This window comes from Urocitellus parryii, chromosome 6 (genome assembly GCF_045843805.1).
Source record: "Urocitellus parryii isolate mUroPar1 chromosome 6, mUroPar1.hap1, whole genome shotgun sequence".
In the NCBI taxonomy this organism is placed as follows: domain Eukaryota; kingdom Metazoa; phylum Chordata; class Mammalia; order Rodentia; family Sciuridae; genus Urocitellus; species Urocitellus parryii.
In genome coordinates this window covers 86,000,235-86,021,658 of record NC_135536.1, presented here as the reverse complement: position 1 = coordinate 86,021,658, position 21,424 = coordinate 86,000,235, and the positions used below count along the sequence as shown (strand labels likewise).

The window sequence follows — 21,424 nt, the reverse complement described above, 5'->3', positions numbered from 1 at the left end:
TTTGTGGCTCAGTGGTATAGTGCTTTCCTGACATTTGTGAGGCCCTGAGTTCAATCCTCAGCACTGTAAATAAACAAATAAATGATCCATTGACAATTAAAAAATATTTTTAAAAAAGAGAGAGAACTAAATAGAGGGATATATCATACTCATGGATAAAACTGTAGCTTCCCTTAAGCTAATACACAAATTCAGTGTAATTTGAACATAAACCACAAAAATATTTTTCATCAAACTTGACAAACTGATTCTAAATTTTATGAAAGGTCAAGAAGTCAAATAAAGACCTCAAAGGAAAAACAAAGTAAGAGCATTTGCTGTACATATATATTAAGACTTATTATAGAACTACAGCAATTGCATAGTAAAGACTTAATGCAATGACAGACAGGAGACCAACCAATCAGTTTAGAGAGACAAGAAACAGATCCAAACATACATGGAGACTTGATACATGACAAATATGACATTGTTAATCAACAAGTAGTTACAGAGAGGACTGGATCCATAGCATAAAAAAAATCAGTTCAAATTAGATTAAAAGACAAAGCTTAAACTAGAATGTCTGCTCACTAAAATACTGAACATAAGAGTAAAATTAACAATCACTAACTAGGAGATGCTAGCCACAAATAAAACTTAAGAAGGATTTGTAGTCAAAATACACAAGAAGTTGATAATGAAAATTTTATTACTCGGCAATCAGGTTAGAGTAGGTATTTAAAGCTGATTTGTAAGAAACAACCACTGTTTCCACTATCCCCTGTATACATGGCACAAATCAATTATTTCCGTTTTTTAAAAAATAATACATCATCAAAAGCTCACTTCCATACATCCTGAAGAAATTTCATGCACATAGACAAGAAGTTTGTACCTGCACTATGCCTAATAACAACAAAAACCTAGAAAGAGCGGGTTTATCCTCTGGCAGAAAAAACTATGTAAGTGGTGGAAATCATGAGAAAACTCAGGATTATCTTTTCAGGGATATGCATATAGTGAGACCGTTGGAATATAGTGTTCTCCCTATGAAGACAGTCTTGTTCAGTGATTAAAAAAAAAAAAAAAAGATAAATCAGGCAGTCAGACAGTCTTATTGCCCATTAGAAATAAAATTCAAGGTAATGGTAACCTTCAGAATGAAGGAAAGGGAATAAATTGGAGATCTTCCTTTACAAGTTTTTTGATGGTTTCTTAGGTATTAAATGTGATATAAATCTTTCATTATGAGCTTACTCAAACACACTCTTATTTGTCTATAATAAAATGATCCTCAAAAACTTGAAAGTAAGAAAAGTAATGGCTTTCAGCCCTATTCTTTGCAACTAAAACCTGCCTCTGTTACCATTTTGAATCAATTTATTTATCCAAAGGATTTAACAGTCCACAATGTATACAAAATAATCGAAGACAAAACATTGACAATGTTATTGTTTTACTAACATTACAAGAAGGAAAAACCTAAGCTAGCATTAGGTAACAATTCACCACAGGTTTCATTTCTGTAAATCTACTTACTGCACATAGGCATTGTCTGCCTTTGTTTTAGTTTATCTTTTCAAGGACATGCATATAGTGAAACCTTTGGAAGACAGTATTCCCCTATGAAGACAGGCTTGTTCAGTGATCAAAAAACCAGACAGTATCTCCTTCCACAAGGTAAATCAGGCAGTCTTATTGCCTATTAGAAAAGACTTGACTGTGAAAACATCTTCCTGAGCATCACTCTCATGGATCTTGGTGGTGGTGGTGGTGGGAAGGGTGGGGGGACCAACACAAACATGAATATCATGCTATTATATATTGTGCTATAAGTAATAAAATCCTTTGTTTCTGACCCAAGGTAAAATGTTAAGACTCTTTATAGTTCAGCAAAGCCATAGTCTAGTTCTTTTGACAAGGCTGTTCCTCTTTTTCAGAAAAGGACTCATCAAACTATCCCCAAAGTACAACTAAATATTCAAGGCATATTAATTAACTCTGTTGAGCATTCATACCCACCAAACTAGCTTTCAGAGATGATCTGGTACGTCATGAATATCTATTTTATGTAGAGAATGTACAAACTTGTGTTCACTAGTACCTACAGTACTAGTGGTTTAAATTTTACATTCTGAGTTTTGCATATCATTTTCTTAAGCTCAATTATTTAAATCTTTGAAAGATGACTTTAGTCTTGGAAAAAAATGAAGCTTCTGACCAGCAAGCTGAGGGCCAGATTCTGTACAATGGAAATTCATTTTTCATGTCTTTTGGGTCACATGCAAATGGATGACTGGTATAAAATCCCAACAGTATTTGCTGAATATAAGTGTGCTTTAGTCCTGTTAAGAAATTTCTACACTATTTATTTCCAAGTCCATCACCACGAACAGTGATGGCCCAGCTGGTTTGCTCCCAGTGCAAGAAAGTCATAGAAAGGTTTGGGGAACAGTAAAATAGTTTAATGTAAGAAACAAATATGGTTTCATTAACAGAATTGATACTAAGCAAGATATAGTTATACAATCAGTCTGCCATGAAGAATACCCCAGGAACTTTCTTCATAGTTCAGGAGATATTGAGTCTGTGGAGTCTGACTTTGTCATAGAAGAAAAGGGAGTAGAGACAGCCAATGTTCCAAGATCTGGTGGAGTTCCAGGTGAAGGCAGTAACATGCAGCAGACTATAATCACTATAGTCACTATCCATGTAGTTGGAGTCTTCCATACAATTACCAGTTGAATTACAAGAAGAGTAAGAGTGGGCAATAAGAGAGACTAGAAAATGCTCTTGAGTCAGGCCTGACAATACCAGCCACACCAAACACAAAGGTTTCCACCATACTACACACAGAGACCCTATGGATCTCCTTGTGCAGGGAGAGGTAAAGGATGACAACAACCACCAGTGAGACAGAATATGTATCGAGGTTATAAACTATGATTACATAGTGCCTTTCTGTACCAATGAAAAGGATGATAATGAAGAGGGTAAGGAAAATCAAGGTGAGACCCCAGGTCAGCAGCCACCTCAATGATGGCATCACTGCAACTTCAATTACCAATACAAACACCCAGAAAAATCTTAAACCACAAGTGGCAGAGACAAAAGCAACTGATCCCAGCCTTGGATTAGAATTCATTTATTCCCGGGACTAAGTAGGGCAGGACATAGTAAATGCCAGTTTACCACTGCTACCATCATCTGGTGATCCAACAAGAAGAAATGAATATGAAATTCCAGAAAATGGAAGAACAAAAACCCTGAAGTTCAAGACATTAAGCATTTCATTTTTGCCAACCGACCATATAACTAGAACTATCTGCATTTACTAAAGATCTCTCTTTTTGGTAATGGAAAACATGTTTCAAAAAGCCCAGAGAGGTGTATTGAGCTGAGACAGTAGGATCACTGGAGCCCAGAAGTTCAAGACTGACCTAGGCAACATGACAAGAACTTGTCTCAAAACAAAAAAAGGTATACATGGAGTTCTTTGTGTTTGTTTTTATTTTTTGGCACCAGGGATTGAACCAGGGGCACTTGAACCCTGAGCCACATCCCTGACTCAACCCTTTTTGTGTTTTATTTTGAGACAGGGTTTTGCTAAGTTGCTGAGGCTAGCTTTGAACTCGCAATCCTCCTACCTTAGGTTCCCAAACAGCAGGGATTATAGGCATGTGACACTGTGCCAAAATATGGAGTTTTGATTGTGTAGGGGCCACTGCCTCACCCTTTGTTATTCACAGGGTCGATTGTACATCTTTTCAATATCATCTATCAAGAAGAACAGATATTTTAAAATATTTTTAAAAGCACATGTAGGGGCTGGGGCTGTAGCTCAGTGGCAGAGCTTGCCTTGGATATGGGAGGCACTGGGTTCGATCCTCAGCACCACATGAAAAAAATACAAAAATAAAATAAAGGCATGCTGTTCATCTACAACCACAAAAAAAAATTAAAACAACAACAACAACAACAAAAAACAACATATGTGACCTTTGATTTTGTACACAGATATCAGGTATAACTTAAAACCCATGAGTTCACGTAAGGTAACAGTTTCAAATGCTTATTTAACAATAACAAAAATATTTGTTTATCTCATTAAGAGAATTGAAGATATTCTGATAGATTTGATATCACCTGTGAATAGCAAAAAATAGGATTATGTTCCACAACTGAGGCTTCACTTTTAGATCTAATGGTTGTCTAAAATCGGATTGTACATGTAATGCCCAGTGAAAATGCTTTCATTGAACTGATTTAGAAATACATTAGCAGTTTTTGAGGTAAGCTATAAGAAGCAACCTTATGAAATGTGTCAGTGTATTTGCCACATGTGTATTTACCAATGACATTTTTTTTTTAAATAGTATGTCTGATAAGTTTCTTATAGAGAAACTTGCTTCTCAAAAGACTAGGGTGCTTTTTCCTTCTGGATAATGAAAATTTCTCTGAACACTTTTCCCATTTTTACCTTTGCCACCAAAACATTTAAAATTTATTGCTTCATTTACTACATACTGACATAGGATTATATGATCTACGTTTGCTGTCACACTCTGGATTTGATTCACTGTAAATCATATTCCTGGTTTTCTTGCCTTTTTGTTTATTTTAACTGGTAAAGAAAGATGGTCTTAAGATCCTTCTCTAAAACATATCATTTCTACACATATGTTATACATGCTGAAAAATATTTATTTTCTCACCTGATTGGCTTGGCTTTGCAGGTAGACTCTTCTGGCATTCAAATCTTCAAAGGGAGATGGTCTTATATTTGAGCCCCTGTAAGGGTCACTGGTAACAACTGTCTCTTGCTGGAAAAGGTGATCTTTCACTAGAGAACTGGAAGTATCCTCTTCAGTTGCCTAATGGGAACAACCCTCAACTCATTAGTTGTCAGAGCAAAAAAAGATCTAACAAAAGAAGATCCTTTAAAAGATACTTTAATTACAACAAGTATTTTGCAAATTATTAAGTATATACCACCCTCACTGCTATAAATGGCAATTCCAAAAGTTCCAAGGTACATGATTAGGGAGCCATGTTAAAATAAATAAGAAATAGAAAAAAAAAAACAATAAATCAACTTTCTGAGCAAAATAAGCTTTCTTATTGAAAACAACTTAGGAAGAATTGAAGGTAACCATGTAGAAGAGCCATCTAATTAGAAGAAAGCCTTTAGTTATAGTAATAATGATCTGAATCTAAAAAACCAAAGAAATTATTATAAAATACTATTCAATTAAGAGTCTTATTTTGCAAGTTAAAAATAAAAAAGTATGCAGTTAGGTAGCAAGAACTGGAGAAAAAGAAGGAAGATGGTAGTAGTCCATATCTTTTTGAATCAATCCATTAGTCTGAATTTGCTGCTTACTTAGAAGGGTTGAAATCAGCACAAGAGATTTAGGTGGAGGAATATGATTAGACAAGACAAGCACTAAAAACATGCTTTCAAATGGTCATGAACAATACAGTCTATGAAATAAATACATGTTAAATGGGAAATTTAATACACTACAAACCAGAAAGTCCTAGAAGGGTTTTATTTTAATTCATTTAGTTTTTTAAAGAAAGCGGGGTGAGGGGGGTGGGTGGTGGGGTAACTGCTATAATTTTCTCCACTGCTGTATAATTATTTGAGAGAAAACAGCAATAGACAAGTAAAAAAGGCTGAAATATATTTACAGACTCATTCTAAAATAATTCAGAACATATGGCTAACAAATTTAAAGGTTCATACCTTTATAAACTTTTCTTTTTATAATTAAGAAAGGGTTTAAAATTTTTTTGTTGGTGTTACTTCTAAAATTAACCAATTCATAAAATGACTGGGATATTTTATTTTTTTTATTTAATTACCACCTTTTGCGGTGTGAGATTTAAATTCAGGGCCTCAAAATGCTAGGCAAGTGCTCTACCACTGAGCTATAAAGATATAATTATTATATTACTATTATTATAAAGATATAATTCTTGTTATTAATTATATCTTTTTTTCACCAAACTAAAAATTTAGATTAAATTGACAATGCTAAAAATAGCCCCCAGGAGATTTTAAACTTATAAATACAAGTTCTTGCTCTAGAACAAAACAGCTTTGTGCCATTTAATTTCTTTGGCACACAATTTTCTCAATTACAAAATATTTATAATTCCTACCCTAATTCATGGCATTGTGCTGTCATAAGACCTAGTGAGATAATAAAAGTGAAAATGCTCTTAAAAGCTGTTACTGTATCAGGAAATAAGCAACTAAATTTCAAACAATATATTAAAGATTTACTCTCACTTAAAACTAAATATGTTAAAACCAGTTAATCACTATTTTTACCTTATTTTCATATCAGATGCCCCAATATGTTGAGACAGTTAATGCTAAATTATTGAAAAGGAATTGGCTAAACACTTGTATCCATTCTTTCAAAATGTATAATCAATTTGGGGAAAAGAAAATAATTCAAGAAATATACTTTCTATTCTAGAGATTTCTGAAAATACATGAGTCAATTGTCAGAAATCATGAACAAAATGAATAGAAGAAAACACTGAAAAAACACAAAGTCTAAGAGAAAAGGTCAAAAAATTCTGCCTCATCCAATTAAGATACAGAACTTAAACAGCTAACTTCTCTGAATCACGATTTCTTTTCATTATAAATTTGGTATCTATATCAGGGTAACAGGAACACTTGAGATTAGGGAACCACAAACAAGTACGAATTGTGACAGTAGCATCAATGATAATCATGAAGTAAGCCTGCCTAAAAGAGTGACAGTTTTCATTAGGGTGTCTTTTATTGAATTATAGCCTAAGAAGTCATTTAAGAATTGTAAATTAAAATAAACAGAACAAACATAAAAAGGTCAAATAACCATCCTATTTTACTGTAATAACTCAGGCTATTCTAGTTATATATACACAGATTTTATTTAAATATATTTATTTTAAAAGGGAACTATTCAAAGTTTTCATTGAATTGAGAGAATCAAATTAACATTTTAGAGAATTCTCAATTAGCGAAATGGATTTTCTTGTTATTAATTATCTTTTTTTCACCAAACTAAAAATTTAGATTAAATTGACAATGCTAAAAATAGTGATAAGGAAAATAGGCATGAGAATTGTTAATTCTATACACACAGAAGTCAAATCTGTAACAACTATTTCTAAAAAGCTATTTTAAATAAATGTATCAGCTTTTAAAACATTTATATCATTTTAGCCATTTAAGAAATTACAAAGCATAGACATTTCAGAACTCATTTTATATTTTATAGTATTTATGAATTCCTATTAAGGTATTTTTATTTGGATTTTCTCAATATACTACAAATACATTCCAAAACAAAATTCCTGTGCTCAAATATTAGACTATGCCTTAAGAACAAAATATTTATGAACAGAATTTCAAACAACCAAAATTACAAATGCTTACTATTTCTTAAAACTAAAAAAGAAAAATATCTTGCATTAAAAATAAAAAGCTTTTAGGTATAAAGCATTTTATCTAAGGATTATTTAAATCAATCTACATGAAAAAAAACAAGCTACTTGTGCTATAATTAGGGAATGGTTAAGAAAATTATGGTATACCCACTGTAATGATATAATGAAATGAATGTGTATATTTGTGACTCAACTTTAAAAAGTAAATATAATCAACACAACTAAATAACACTCTTGGATTTTTCCATGTAAACCTTCTTCCTTTCTATCACTTAGAGCTTCAGTAGTTAAATTGATTGATTGAACTCACCAGCAATTGGCCACTGAACATATCCCCAGCCCCATTTTGTATTTTACTTAAAGACAGGGTTTCACTGAGTTGCGTAGCACCTCACTTTTGCTGAAACTGGCTTTTAACTTGAAATCCTCCTGCCTCCACCTCCCAAGCTGCTGGGATTACAGGTGTGCAACACCACACCCAGATCAAACATCTTTCTTAATTTGGGGATATAATTGAGTAAAAAGTGTTCAAGCTTTAAGAAATTTCTGTTTTTGCTCAACTGTAATCCCTGAAAAGTAATAGCTACAAGGGAAACCTGGATATAACAAATGGCTAGGGATGTACCTCCGTAGCCTACAATGCACAAGACCCTGGGTTTAATAACCAGCACTGCAATAAATAAAATAAAATGAACATAAATTAGGTGAGAAATGCCAAAATTCTTCCATAAGAGCAAAAAGTTTAGTATATGATATCACAAAGACTTAACTCACTCAGTCTCCAGCTTTTAAAAAAATCATGTATGGCAGTTATATACACCCAAATCCAATGCATTTAATATTGTGTACTGGCATAAGCTCATCTGTATTATACATAAAGTAACCCAGGCCAATGTTTAATGCACAAGGGAAATATGTTTTACTCTTAGCTGGTATAATAATTAGTCTCTTATGCTTGCTAAGAGGTTGTTTCATTTTTTATTTTTCCCAAGACCACTACAGTAATTTTGTGTGTTAAAAAAAAGGTACAGCAATAAAATAATACCAGATCTCTTAAATCATAATAGAAAACCTGTATAGAAAATAAAGACTCTGCTTCTCTCATTTTTTTGTCCCTTCTTCTACTGTTAATTCTGAGACAGAGGAAAGTAACAAATGATTTCCAATAAATAAGTGTTGAAAAATATCATAGTCTACATTTGCTTAGAACTTCATTCTTATAGTTGTATATCATAAGTCACAAGATTAAAAAATGTGTGACTACATCATATCCAACAAGAAGTTTTAATAATTATGCTGTTGGTATTTTAGTAATTATACAATTGATATTTAAAATTATGTGCTAAAATTAAACCAGTTATATGTATGTGCTTAAAGGCACAGAGCAGAAGAAACTCCTCATAATTCTACAAGCCCAACTAAATCATTATTAACATTTTGATGTAGTATTTCCAGTATCAATTCATTTTCATTTTGGCCACAACCAACACCTATTCTGTTCACTAGATTTCTTTAGTAATTTTTAAGGATAATAAACAAATCCCTTAGTTTTTAGTTTTGTATTTGTCTATGAGCTTTGTCTAGAAACATTAATAGTATATGGTATTTTCTTTAAACACCCTGAACACAACAGTAATCTGTGATGAATTAAATGGAAAGAACATTAAAAAATGTGTTAAGACACAATGTCTGGCAATAATAGCGAAGAAAAACAAGTCTGCTGTCCTGGTTTATATAAGAACTAAACCTTTCTATTGAAATGTTAGTTTACTCTAAACATGATAATAAGTTTGTAGAAATTGTTTACCATCTGAATCTATTTTTTAGATAATAAGCAACAGCTACTCAGTTCTTGCTAACTATATAAATCTTTATACTACCCTTTCTTTAGCTGGTAAATACATTTCTAGGATTGTACTCCAAGGTCACACTTGAATATGTAAACAAAAATTTACATAAATTTGAGGTAATAAATAAAATTTAATCTAAAAATATCAAGCTTTTAGAAATTAACTGTATGATAGTAAGACTAAAGAATGGTGATAGGTTTTGACTATGGTATCAAACCCATGTAACTAAGTTGCTAAGAATGCTTCTGAACTTGGGATCCTACTGCTTCAGCCTCTGGAGCCACTGGGATTATAGGCATGCACACCGTGCCCAGAAAAACAATCCTAATTTTTAAGACTTTTCTTCAAAAAGACTTTCTTGAGTACCAACTATGTACTGGATCAGTCCTGTCCTAGACACAAGGAATAAAAGATGAGCAAGATAGGATTTTAATTCCAAACAATGAGCCAGCTATGGTGGTGCAAACCTGTAATCCCAGCAACTCAGGAACCTGAGGATGACCATCAAGTTTGAGGCCAGCCTTAGCAATTTAATGAGACCCTCAGCAACCTAGTGAGACCCTATCTCAAAATAAAAATAAAAGGGCCTGGGGATGCAGCTCAATGGTAGAGCATGCCTGGATTCAATCCCCAATATCTATCCCCACACCCCCCAAAAAATCCAAATGATAACCTGTTATGAAACCCTTCACAGAAAAACATGAAGTGGGAAGGTAAGCTTCTTTCTGTTGACTTCATGTTTATAATCTAAATGAACACAATTATTACTCTGGGTTAAAAAAATTAAATAATGGGTCATTCTTTTAAACCATTTTAGTTGTCTTTACAAGTCAATCTGATATAAACACTACCTTAAATCAGTCAACTCATATTCGAAATAACTGTTTACCTATTTAAGATAAATTATGAAACTTAAGATGATATATTCTATTCCTAGTAAAGTGGTTAAATAAATTAGAATAAACCATATTCTCCAATATATTTCAAAAGAAGAGTTGTTCTGTTAAAACTTCGGCACATCCTGAAATAAACAGTACAGCACAAAGGTAAATTTAAGCGTTTTCTTTTGCAGTTTTAATTCTGGGCATTGATTCCTAAAACATTTGCTGTGGTTTTAATCATCTTAAGGAAAAGTTAAACTTCCTTTCTGTTCATGCATTAGTCTCAATTGCTGCATTAAAAAATTAGCACAAAATTTAGCAGTTCCAAAATATGTCATCTCAGCTTCCATGAGTCAGAAAGTTGGGAGCAATATAACTAGGTGATTCTGGTTCAGTATTTCTCATTAGGACATCATTAGGAAACAATCAAGAAATCTTAACTAGGGCTGGGATTGTAGTTCATCGGTGGAGCATGTAGCTAGCTTATGTGAGGCACTGGGTTCAATCCTCAGCACCACATATAAATTAATAAAGGTACTGTGTATATCTACAGCAAAAAAAAATTTTTAAAAAATATAACAACAATAAGTGTTGGCGAGAATGTGGGGGAAAAGGCACACTCATACACTGCTGGTGGGACTACAAATTGGTGCAGCCAATATGGAAAGCAGTATGGAGATTCTTTGGAAAACCACCATTTGATCCAGCTATGACCCAATCCTCAGTTTATACCCAAAGGACTTAAAAAACAACATCCTACAGGGACACAGCCATATCAATATTTATTGCAGCACAATTCACAGTAGTTAAATTGTGGAACCAAGCCAGGTGCCCTTCAGTAGATGAATGGATAGGGAAACTTTGGTATATACACACAATGGAACATTACTCAGCATTAAGAGAATAAAATCATGGTAAAAAAAATTTGCAGGTAAATGGATGGAGTTGGAGAATATAACGCTAAGTGAAGCAAGCCAATTCCAAAAAAACAAAGGCCCAATGTTTTCTTTGATATAAGGATGCTGACTCATAATGACAGTGGGGGCGGGGCATGGGAGGAATGGAGAAACTTTAGATAGGGCAAAGGGGAAGGAGGTGAGGGGAGGGAGGGGAGGGAGGGGAGGGAAGAGGGCAAGGGGATGATGGTGGAATAAGTTAGATATCATTACCCTAAGGACATGTATGAAGACAAGAATGGTGTGAAAATACTTTGTGTACAATCAGTAACTTGAAAAACTCTGCCCTATATGTGTAATATGAAATGAATTGCATTCTGCCATCCTGTGTAACAAATTAGAATAAATAAATAATTTAATTAAAAAAATATCTTAACTAGATGATTCTAGCTCAGGATTCCTTGAATTCCAAAAGAAAACTCTGTGGGTCTTGTAAATCTTATTTTGACTCACTCCATTAGATAAAAAGCATGATCATAAATTATTCTGAGCTGGGTGTGGTGGCAAATGTCTATAATCCCAGCAACTCAGGAGGCTGAGGCAGGAGGATCTCAAGTTCAGGGCCTGCTCAGCAACTTAGTGAGGTCCTGAGCAACTCAGAGAGACCCCATCTCAAAATAAAAAATAAAAAGGGCCAAGGATGTGGCTTAGTGGTAAAGCACCCCTGGGTTCAATCCCTGGTGCAAAAAATAAATTATTCTGAAACCTATGTTAAACTTCTGCTAAGGGACACATTCTTATTCTTTTTCTAAACCCTATTATCCTAACTGAAATGTTCTCTGAGGCAGCACCTTAGAATTTTCTGAGGTCTTAACAAAGGAACTTTGGATATTTTTGGTATTCAAGAAACACCTTGCCCCTGTAATCCCAGAGGCTTGGGAGGCTGAGGCAGGGGCATCTAGAGTTCAAAACCAGCCTCAGCAATGGCGAGGTACTAACCAACTCAGTGAGACCCTGTCTCTAAATAATATACAAAATAGGGCTGGGGATATGGCTCAGAGGTTAAGTGCCCCTGAGTTCAATCCCTGCCCCCCACAAAAAAAATTCTTAACTAGATGGTTCTGGCTTAGGATTCCTCACCAGGTTTGAGTCAGGACACCAGGCAAGTTATTGTCATTGAAGATCTTGTCTGGAGATGAACAACCGGCTCCCAAGATGACTGACAAATGTAAATGTGGTCACTGTCCCAAGGCTTCAGTTCCTCACCCCATGGACATCTACACAGAGTAGCTTGAATGTCCCCATAACATAGCAAGTGGGCATTCCCTGAAATAGTGGTGTATGAGAAAGACAGAAGCAGCAATAACCTACCCCTGGAGTCATACACTGTCATTTCTACAACATTATCTTTGTTAACAACACAACTCGATAATAGTACACACTCAAGGGGTGGGAGGATTATATTCTACTAAAAAGAAGAATATTAAAAATCTGTGATTCTCCTTTAACACCACCACAGTATTTTAAAAAACAAATTAAAACTTGATACAAAAATGGTTCTTACTGAAATGACATTTAAATGAAAGGCTAGTATCTCTAGGGATAATGCCTATCTTTTATTTTATTATGAAAAAGAAACTAAGCAAGTACTTTAGTGTCTAAGATACAGAGACTCCTTTAGTGGTCTGTGTGTAAATTGTTGGACTGAGGGCACTAGAGATACTAGCGTACTATGAAGCAGGGATCCTATGGAGATAAACAGAACAATTATTCTTACTGCTTTTGCTACACCATAACCCTCTTTATCAGCTTCCCTTTCCTGATTCTAATTTTTTATTACTTTGCATGTCTCTATAATAACCTTCTCCTGGTTCATATCTTTTGCTTTTCTTACTCTGTGGCAAAATCTTGACACACATAATACTATCAGGGAACATGATTTTGAAAATAAATATTTTTTACAAAATTAATTGCTACTTGCATAAAGTCTGACAAACAATTATGTTACAGCATTTATTTCCCCACACAATGTTAATTAAATATAGAAATTATGTGAGACCAAACCAGAAGGATATTAAAATAAAAAAAAAAACAGGTGTGATGGCACACACTTATAATCCCAGTGACTTAGGAAGCTGAGGCTGGAAGATCACACTCTCAAGGTCAACCAGGGCCACTTAAGGATGGTAGCACATTTATAACTTTCTTTTTTTCTTGACAGGTTCTTGCTATATTGCCCAGGCTGGCCTTAAACTCATGATTATCCTGCTTTAGCCTCCCACCATTCTGGCTTCTTTTTTTTTTTTTCCCCTTCCTCTTTAAGTGGTGCTGTATGTCTCAAATTTTCTAAACCAAACATTCATATTTCAGATTTTAAAAGTATTAAAATGAGCAACTGTGTACATAAAACATTTTGCCATGTCTTTATGTCAAAACTATTTTATAAAAATAATGAGTAGTAATATATCAATATGACATATATGTATGAATTTGGGTATTTTAACTTATAAAAATTTAATACTTTTAGCAGCAAGTACGAAAAACACAGAAGAGCATTAAAAAGAAAGCTAAATTGCTTAGAATTCCACCTTAAAGGTAAACAACAAAAGCATTTTAACATTTTGGCTAAGTAATGAGGAAAACTGATAACAAAATTTTAATAGTTGCATGACAAATATACCTTACTCAACCATTCCCACCATCCTATTATTTAGATAGTGCCTTAACTTTTTTAATCATCAAATATTTAAATACATATACACATGTATAAAAATAAATAAATCCATGTATAAAAATTTTTCTGTATGTTTTCTTCATATACATTGCTACAAACTGATTCCCTAGATAAAGAGACACAAATGTTTCTTTTTTTAAGTTACTCTTCAATTGACACCAGTAACTTATGAGATTTCAAAAGAAATAGATTCTTTTAAAAAATTAGAAATGTCAACATGTGAACAAGTAGAGGTTTTTAAACACATACTAACAAACTGCTTTCTAGAAAAAAATTTACCAATCTGCATTCTCTTCAGTGGGGCATCATGGGGCAGTATCATTTTTTTTTAAAAACTTCAGTCATTTGGCAACTAAAACTGTTAATTTGCTTTAATTTATATTATCTTTTAATTATAAGTTAGTCCAAACACAATAGTATCCATATGCTCTTGAGTAATCTGCAATTCCTCTTCTGTGCATTTTTGTATGTAAGAACCTTGCCCATTTTTTTCTGGGGATGGGGTGTCTATAATATGTGTTAGTTTGTCCAGGCAGGCTCAGTGCCCATATTTTAGTCCAGATGTTGCTATGAAGGTATTTTTTAGATGCGACTAACATTTAAATCAGTAGACATGAAGTCAAGGAGATTTCCCTTAGCGCTGATAGCCTCATTCAAACAGCTGAAAAGGACTGAGATCTGCCTGGAAATCCAAATGAAGATACACCATGCCAATTTCCAGCATGCATGCTTGCCTGCCTGCCCTGTGGATTTCAAACTTTTGAACCACCACATTCCTGTGTACCAACTCCTTAAAGAAATAAAAATAAAAAACTCTCCCCCTACACATACTGGTTCTATTTCTCTGGAAAAAAAAAAAAAACAGACAAATATAGCATCTTTGAATATTTTTAAATAATTTATAGGTTAGTTAGTTACGTCTAGTGATTTCCTCTAGATCTTTTATGTTTAGAAATTCTTTTCAAGCCAAAGTACTTACTTGTAAGTCATCAGCTCCTTCAGCTTCATTTTTCAATGCTGGGCATCCTAAGAACACAGGTAAAAGTTAATTAAGCATAGCATTTCTGTCTTAGATTTTAGTATTCATTAACTGGTGTCATTAAATCCCTTCAGAAGACTGATCAGAAATTATTCTGGGCTGCCTGGCAACCCAGTTAGATATTGGTCACTGGTTCTTATCCTGTTGTTAAAAGGTGTTCCTTCATCTACAGATAAATTTCCAGTTACTTACTAAAGAGATGTTTCCTCTTCAGAATTTATAATGTCTTGTAATAGAGAAAAAATGACTAATGTTTCACAGTAATTTTCCTGAAGTAGAAATTAGATTGTTTTTCAAATTCCAATCTTTTTAAAGTAGCATTATGAAAACAATATCTATACTAAGCATTTACATGTTTCTGTCTGTTGTTTTTCTCATAAATTAGTTCATTTCTTCAAATTTCCCTGTAACATGCCCTCTTAAAACATATATAAATCACAATGTGGTCTTACATGTTTGATTCAGTTATTTTACATAGAAAGTTATCTATTAATAAATATATTTTCCTTCCTAATTAGAAAAAATGTATATCTCAGTTATTTCTCCCTTTATGTAAAAGTTTTAATGTGATTTCTTTTTGTTTAAATAAGCATTAAGCCAGTTTTACATGAAAATAAATACTTCCTTAAAAATCCACATTTTAGGAGCTGGGACTGTAGCTCAGTGGTAGCACCACTTGCCTAGCACACATGAAGCACTGGGTTTGATCCTCAGCACCACATAAAAATAAATAAATAAAAAATAAAGGGCTAGGGCTATGGCACTTGCCCTTGAGGTATCGCACTTGCCTGGCATGTGTGAGGTGCTGGGTTTGATTTTCAACACAGCATATAAATAAATAAAATAAAGGTCTATCAACAATTAAAAAATATATTTTAAAAAATCAACATGCTTTAGAAATTAATCACCTTGACAGACCACACATACAGCAGAATATCTCCCTAGGATTTTGATAGATCTTACTGGTTCCCTCTTCTTCAAACTCTTTATTTTAAAACATTAGTCTTAGCTGAAGGCTACTGATATGTGCCAAATAACAAATGCAATTGGTAGAGACTATAATTTGACAAATATAGAATTGGCTAAGAAGTCCATTATTTCATCTTTACCTATTGTGAGATTTCCAGGCCTGGTCACACAATGTAAAAGCTGGTAAGAACTACTGTGGGTTAACTTTTAAGAAAGATGACCTCTACTCTGTATATTTAACACATAACCTGATAAATAATCAAGGAAACCTACCTTGAGAAATATCCTCGATGGCTCTTCGAATGCCTCTATCAAAAGCCCTAGCATCAGCAGGACTTTGAAAGGTAAGGCCAAATTTCTTGTCATCAATCTTCCAGTGGTGAAATGTTGGAGTGACCTTATTATAAATAAGGTCTTTTTTAAGCATACATTCCAAAACCACCTGTCAAAAGTCATATACCAACATTAACATATGTATTTCAAATATATCTAAGGTAGCTCTTAGTTACAAAATAAGGTGAGAAAAATTATCTTTTTAAATAAATAATAGATAATAAATATTCTTTTTTTAATTTCAATTTAGGATTTTATTTTTTATTGATTTTTAAAAAAATAAATGACAGCAGAATGCATTACAATTCTTGTTACACATATACAGCACAATTTTTCATATCTCTGGTTGTATATGAAGTATTTTTGCATGAATTCATGTCTTCATACATGTACTTTGTTTTTGTTTGTTTTTTTAATACATGTACTTTGGATAATAATGTCTATCACATTCCACCATCCTTGCTGACCCCCTGCTCACTCCTTTTCCCTCCCACCCCTATGCCCTATCTAGAGTTCATCTTTTTCTTCCATGCTCCCTCCCTACCCTACTATAAATCAGCCTCCTTATATCAGAGAAAACATTCGGCATTTGTTTTTTGGGGATTGGCTAACTTCACTTAGCATTATCTTCTCCAGTTACATACATTTTCCTGCAAATGCCATGATTTTATTCTCTCTTACTGCTGAGTAAAATTCCATTCTGTATATATATTACATTTTTTTATCCATTCATCTACTGAAGGGTATCTAGGTCGGCTCCATAGTTTAGCTATTGTGAATTGTGCTGCTATAAACATTGATGTGGCTGTGTCCCTGCAGTATACTGATTTTAAGTCCTTTGGGTATAGACAGAGGAGAGGGACAGCTGGGTCAAATGGTGATTCCATTCCCAGATTTCCAAGGAATCTCCATAAAAGTAATAAGCTCTTGATCTCAATTTACATCACAAAATCATTCAATAAAAAGCTCAAAAAGGTGGGGCTGAGGATATAGCTCAGTCGGTAGAGTGCTTGCCTTGCATGCACAAGGCCTTGGGTTCAATCTCCTGCACCAAAAAAAAAAAAAAAAAAAAAAAAGCCTCAAGATGGGAATCAAAAAGACCGTGCAATTTGTAAACAGGATGTTTATTATACTCTCATTTTAAAGAAAATACATACTCCCATATTTCAAAAAAAAAAAAAAAACAGGAATTATTTTTGGGAAAGAGGCAGGGTGGTGATGGTAGTGGTGATTACAGAAACTTTAAAAGCACCTCCCTAAATTCTTTAAAAATCTATTAATATTTTGTTTGAGAATTTAATGGACATAGCAGCAGATCAAATTCCTGTTTTGCCACTTTCTCAGAATACATATTAAGTAGGTTACTTAACCTTTTAAAGCCATAATTTCTTCATCTTGAAAATAAGAATTGCAATATTAAATACCTCATATTATGGAATTACTTAATAGGCATTCACATAAAAAGCTCCAGGAACTGTGTGGAACAATATGACTTTGTTTGATTCCCCCCCCCCCAACACTTTTATTTTGAAATGATATAAAATTTACAGAAAAGTAACAAGAATAACATAGAAATTCATGTCTGCCCTTTACCCAAATTTATCACATTTACTTTTAGCATTTCATCTCTCTTTCTCTCTGAATATCTCTATATATAAACATGCATTTATTTTATTCTGAACTATTTCAAAAAGCTTACATATATAATGTCCATTGCTCTTTAATACTTGAGTGTATTTCCTAAAAGCAATGCTGTTCTTTTATGTAATCATTGTACACTGATCATATTCAGAAAATTTAAAACTGAGACAACACTTTTATCTAATTTATAGTCTATACTCTAATTCTGTCCAGTGTGCTAATAATAACTTTTATAGCATTTTTAAAAACTTCTAGTGCAGGATCCATTGTAGGATGACAGATTACATTTACTTGTAATGTGTCTTCAGTCTTTCTCAATCTGGAACACTTTTCTTAGCCTTTAAATCCATGACATTCATAGTATAATAAACATTAGATATCATAATTACTATACAAAAGTAAATTTGTAGTAATCCTTGCAATTAGCCTAATTAGTAAAAAACGAAAACTACACATCTTAATTATTTTAGGGAACATCCTATAAAAAAGCAGGAGGAATTAAAAACCATCCAAATAAATCCTAGATCCCATATCCTATTTTATTTTTTATAGTACTCATATGATCGGATAGTTTTATTAATACGCAGGCAGAATACTTTTATAACAAGTATAAACCTTATCAGACAATTCTCCCTTGCTTCAATGTCTTCAGTCTTCTCAATGTTTTCAATATTGAAGCCAAAATTCTTATCATGAACTACTAGGGCCTGCGTGAGTAAAGCTCCATTTTTATTCCCACACTCTTCCTAAATCTACGTTCACCCATCACTTAAATCCACCATTCACATCCTTTGGTGCCCACTCAGTACTAGTCCCTCTCTGGAACTCTTCCTTCATCTTAACCTTATAAAAACATTCTACTCAAGATACTAACTCTTGAGTTTGAATACAGTGGTGCACATCTGTATCCCCAGGGACTCAAGAGGCTGAGGCAGGAGGATCTCAAGTTTGGGGCCACAGCAACTTATAGAGATGCTGTCTCAAAATAAAATAAAATAAAATGGACTGGAGATGTAGCTCAATAGAAGAGTGCCCCTGGGTTCAATCTCCAGTATCAAAAACAAAAATTAAAACTCAAATAAACAACTCACATTTAACCTCCCAGGTAATGTCTTTTTTGATCCCTAGATTGGATATGGTCTGATAAGGTCTCTGGTGTACTTTCCTATATGTATTTATAATTTTGTTTTGTGTGTGTGGTGCTGGGGATTGAACCCAGGGCAAGCACTTTACCAATTGAGCTATATCCCCATCCCGTATTTATAATTTTTTAAATGGAGTGACTAATCAATGCCATTAATCTAAAAGCTGAGTAAGGGCAGAGACTGCCACATTTGATCATCACTATATTCTGTCTTTATAATACAGTAGCAACCATACATTAAGTACTCAACAAATATTCCTCCTCAGAAAAATGCACACTGTTTTTCTAGAAATTATCAGGTTTTATGTACTCCCCTTGAAACTCACCTATGGATCATATTAATTAAGAACCTCTGATACTTTAGGAATGATTCAGGTTCAACACAACCACTGGTATGCTAGAACCTACTAATACTGGCTTCTGAGAGCCAAATGTTAATTTTTTTAGGAACTTTGCTGGTCATTATTAAAAACTAAATTATATATCCTTACAATTAAACAAGTTACACCAAAACCAAAGTAATAAATACTTAAAATTCATATTTTCCTAATTATTTACTGCATTTTACAATTACATATGTTCTTGAAACAGTAGTTTATCTCTCTCCTATCTACATGGTAAAAAAATTACATAAGCTGTACTACTGCTAATTTCTTTCCAATGCTGAATTCAATGATGTATTTAGTGAGGTTATACTGACAGAAATCAACCAATGTGCAATTATGCAAATGCTAGAAATCACTGCCTTTGTTCCATCTTCAAAGCTGTTAAATCTTTTTCTCTTTTGTAGTTGTAAATGAACAGAATGCCTTTATTTGTTTATTTTTATGTGGTGCTGAGGATTGAATCCAGTGCCTCATATATGCTAGGCAAGCACTTTGCCACTGAGGTACAGCTCCAACCATAACTGTTAAATCTTTATCAGCATGTCACTAACTATAATGATTCTTGATAGTAAGTTTTATTAATTCCAGAATAAATAACCAAGAAAGTGACTGTTTATAAGCAATGTAATGAAACTTCCTCAACAGTTCTGCTACCTACACTTTGATGACTCTACATGTATTAGAAAAGAATAGACATATATCCATGGCTTTTATGAATTAGTTTTTTGCTAAGGCATTTTAACACAGATTTATTACAAAAACATTTTGCTGGGCATGGTGGTGGTACATGCCTGTAATTCCAATGACTTGGGAGGCCAAGCAGAAGGATGATGAGTTCAAAGCCAGCTTAGTAACTTAGCAAGACCCTGTCTCAAAATAAAAAGGGATAGGGATGTTGCTCAGTGGTAAAGCACTTTGGGGTTAAATCCCCAGTACCAAAACAAACAAACATTTTGAAACAATAATAATGATTCAATTGATAATTAAATCAGTTCTGGAATTCAAGAAATATACTATTATATCAGGGATTGCTGCAATGTTTTTACTATATTCATTCATAAATAGTAGGAGTAGTAGTATTTCAGAAATTATGTTAAATTGAAATTGTGGCATATATTGTAATCCTAGCTAAAGTTTAAATATATGCTAACTATGAAAAATATAGATAAATAAGTAAACTCTGGAATTCAAGACAAAATGAAAACTACTCAGCAAAAATGTATTAAAATCTAATTTGTTAAAGGGACAGAAAAAAAAAAGGCTTCCTCCTATACTACCAGGATAAGAGAGAGGGAGAAAAAAGATGGTTAATGAGAATGGATCTATGAGTAAAAAGTGTCCAAAATAAAATGATTCAGCTATGAAAAGTAGAAGGGACAGGATTCCAAGGATGGAGAATTGGTATAGTTGAGAGGAGTTTGCTATAGTTGTTAGTTAAGTTTGTGGGCTCAATAGCTAAAACCAATTGGGTCAGCTAGTCTCCACCAATTACTAACCAGCTCACTTCTGAGAATTAATTAATGTAATAAGTGAATTATTCAAAATAATGCCTTTCATAGTCAACTATCAATAAATACTAGTAGTGATGATGATGTTGGTCACTAGGTAATACCCTTGTCGATGATAAGTTAGTAGATATGAGAGGCTGGGAGTTGTGATTTGTAGGGGAGATATTTTTTTGAGTACAGTACAAGAAAGTTTCTGAATGGTAAGTATAGATACTCCAAACTTCAAAGAGCTTATGTAAATAGATTCTGAAGAGTTTATGTTAATCAATTCTAAAAGCAATGAAATATTTTAATGTGCAAAGTTTTCCCTTCATTTGAAAGAAATTCCAGGGTAAAAATTTATAAAAGGAAAAAAGGGGGATAAGGGGAGTGGGGGACTGTGGTCATTAAACTAAATCTTCTAAAGATGTGTTCTATTTTGGGAAATATAGAGCAAAACTCCCATCATAAAACTACTGTACTGTTTGCCAGAAGTTTTCAAAATAGACCAACCCAAAAATGGATACAAGTGCATTTTTGTTTCACTAACAACAACATAATAATTTGGGAGAGGAAAGTAAAATTAAATATATATTTTTAAAGTAATATGTACTTTATTATAGTTAC

General features: G+C 33.4%; 1 protein-coding gene across 1 annotated transcript in view; it reads right to left on the bottom strand.

Annotated features, from left to right (window-relative positions):
* The window catches only part of Spred1 (sprouty related EVH1 domain containing 1), a 79,224-nt gene that overhangs the window by 9,957 nt on the left and 47,843 nt on the right, over nt 1–21,424 (bottom strand). Inside the window, exons 3-5 of the mRNA XM_026393101.2 lie at nt 16,080–16,248; nt 14,778–14,824; nt 4,698–4,856 (exon numbers count right to left, since the gene is read on the bottom strand). Coding sequence (XP_026248886.2) covers nt 4,698–4,856; nt 14,778–14,824; nt 16,080–16,248 — 375 coding nt within the window. The remainder of the gene's footprint in view (nt 1–4,697; nt 4,857–14,777; nt 14,825–16,079; nt 16,249–21,424) is intronic.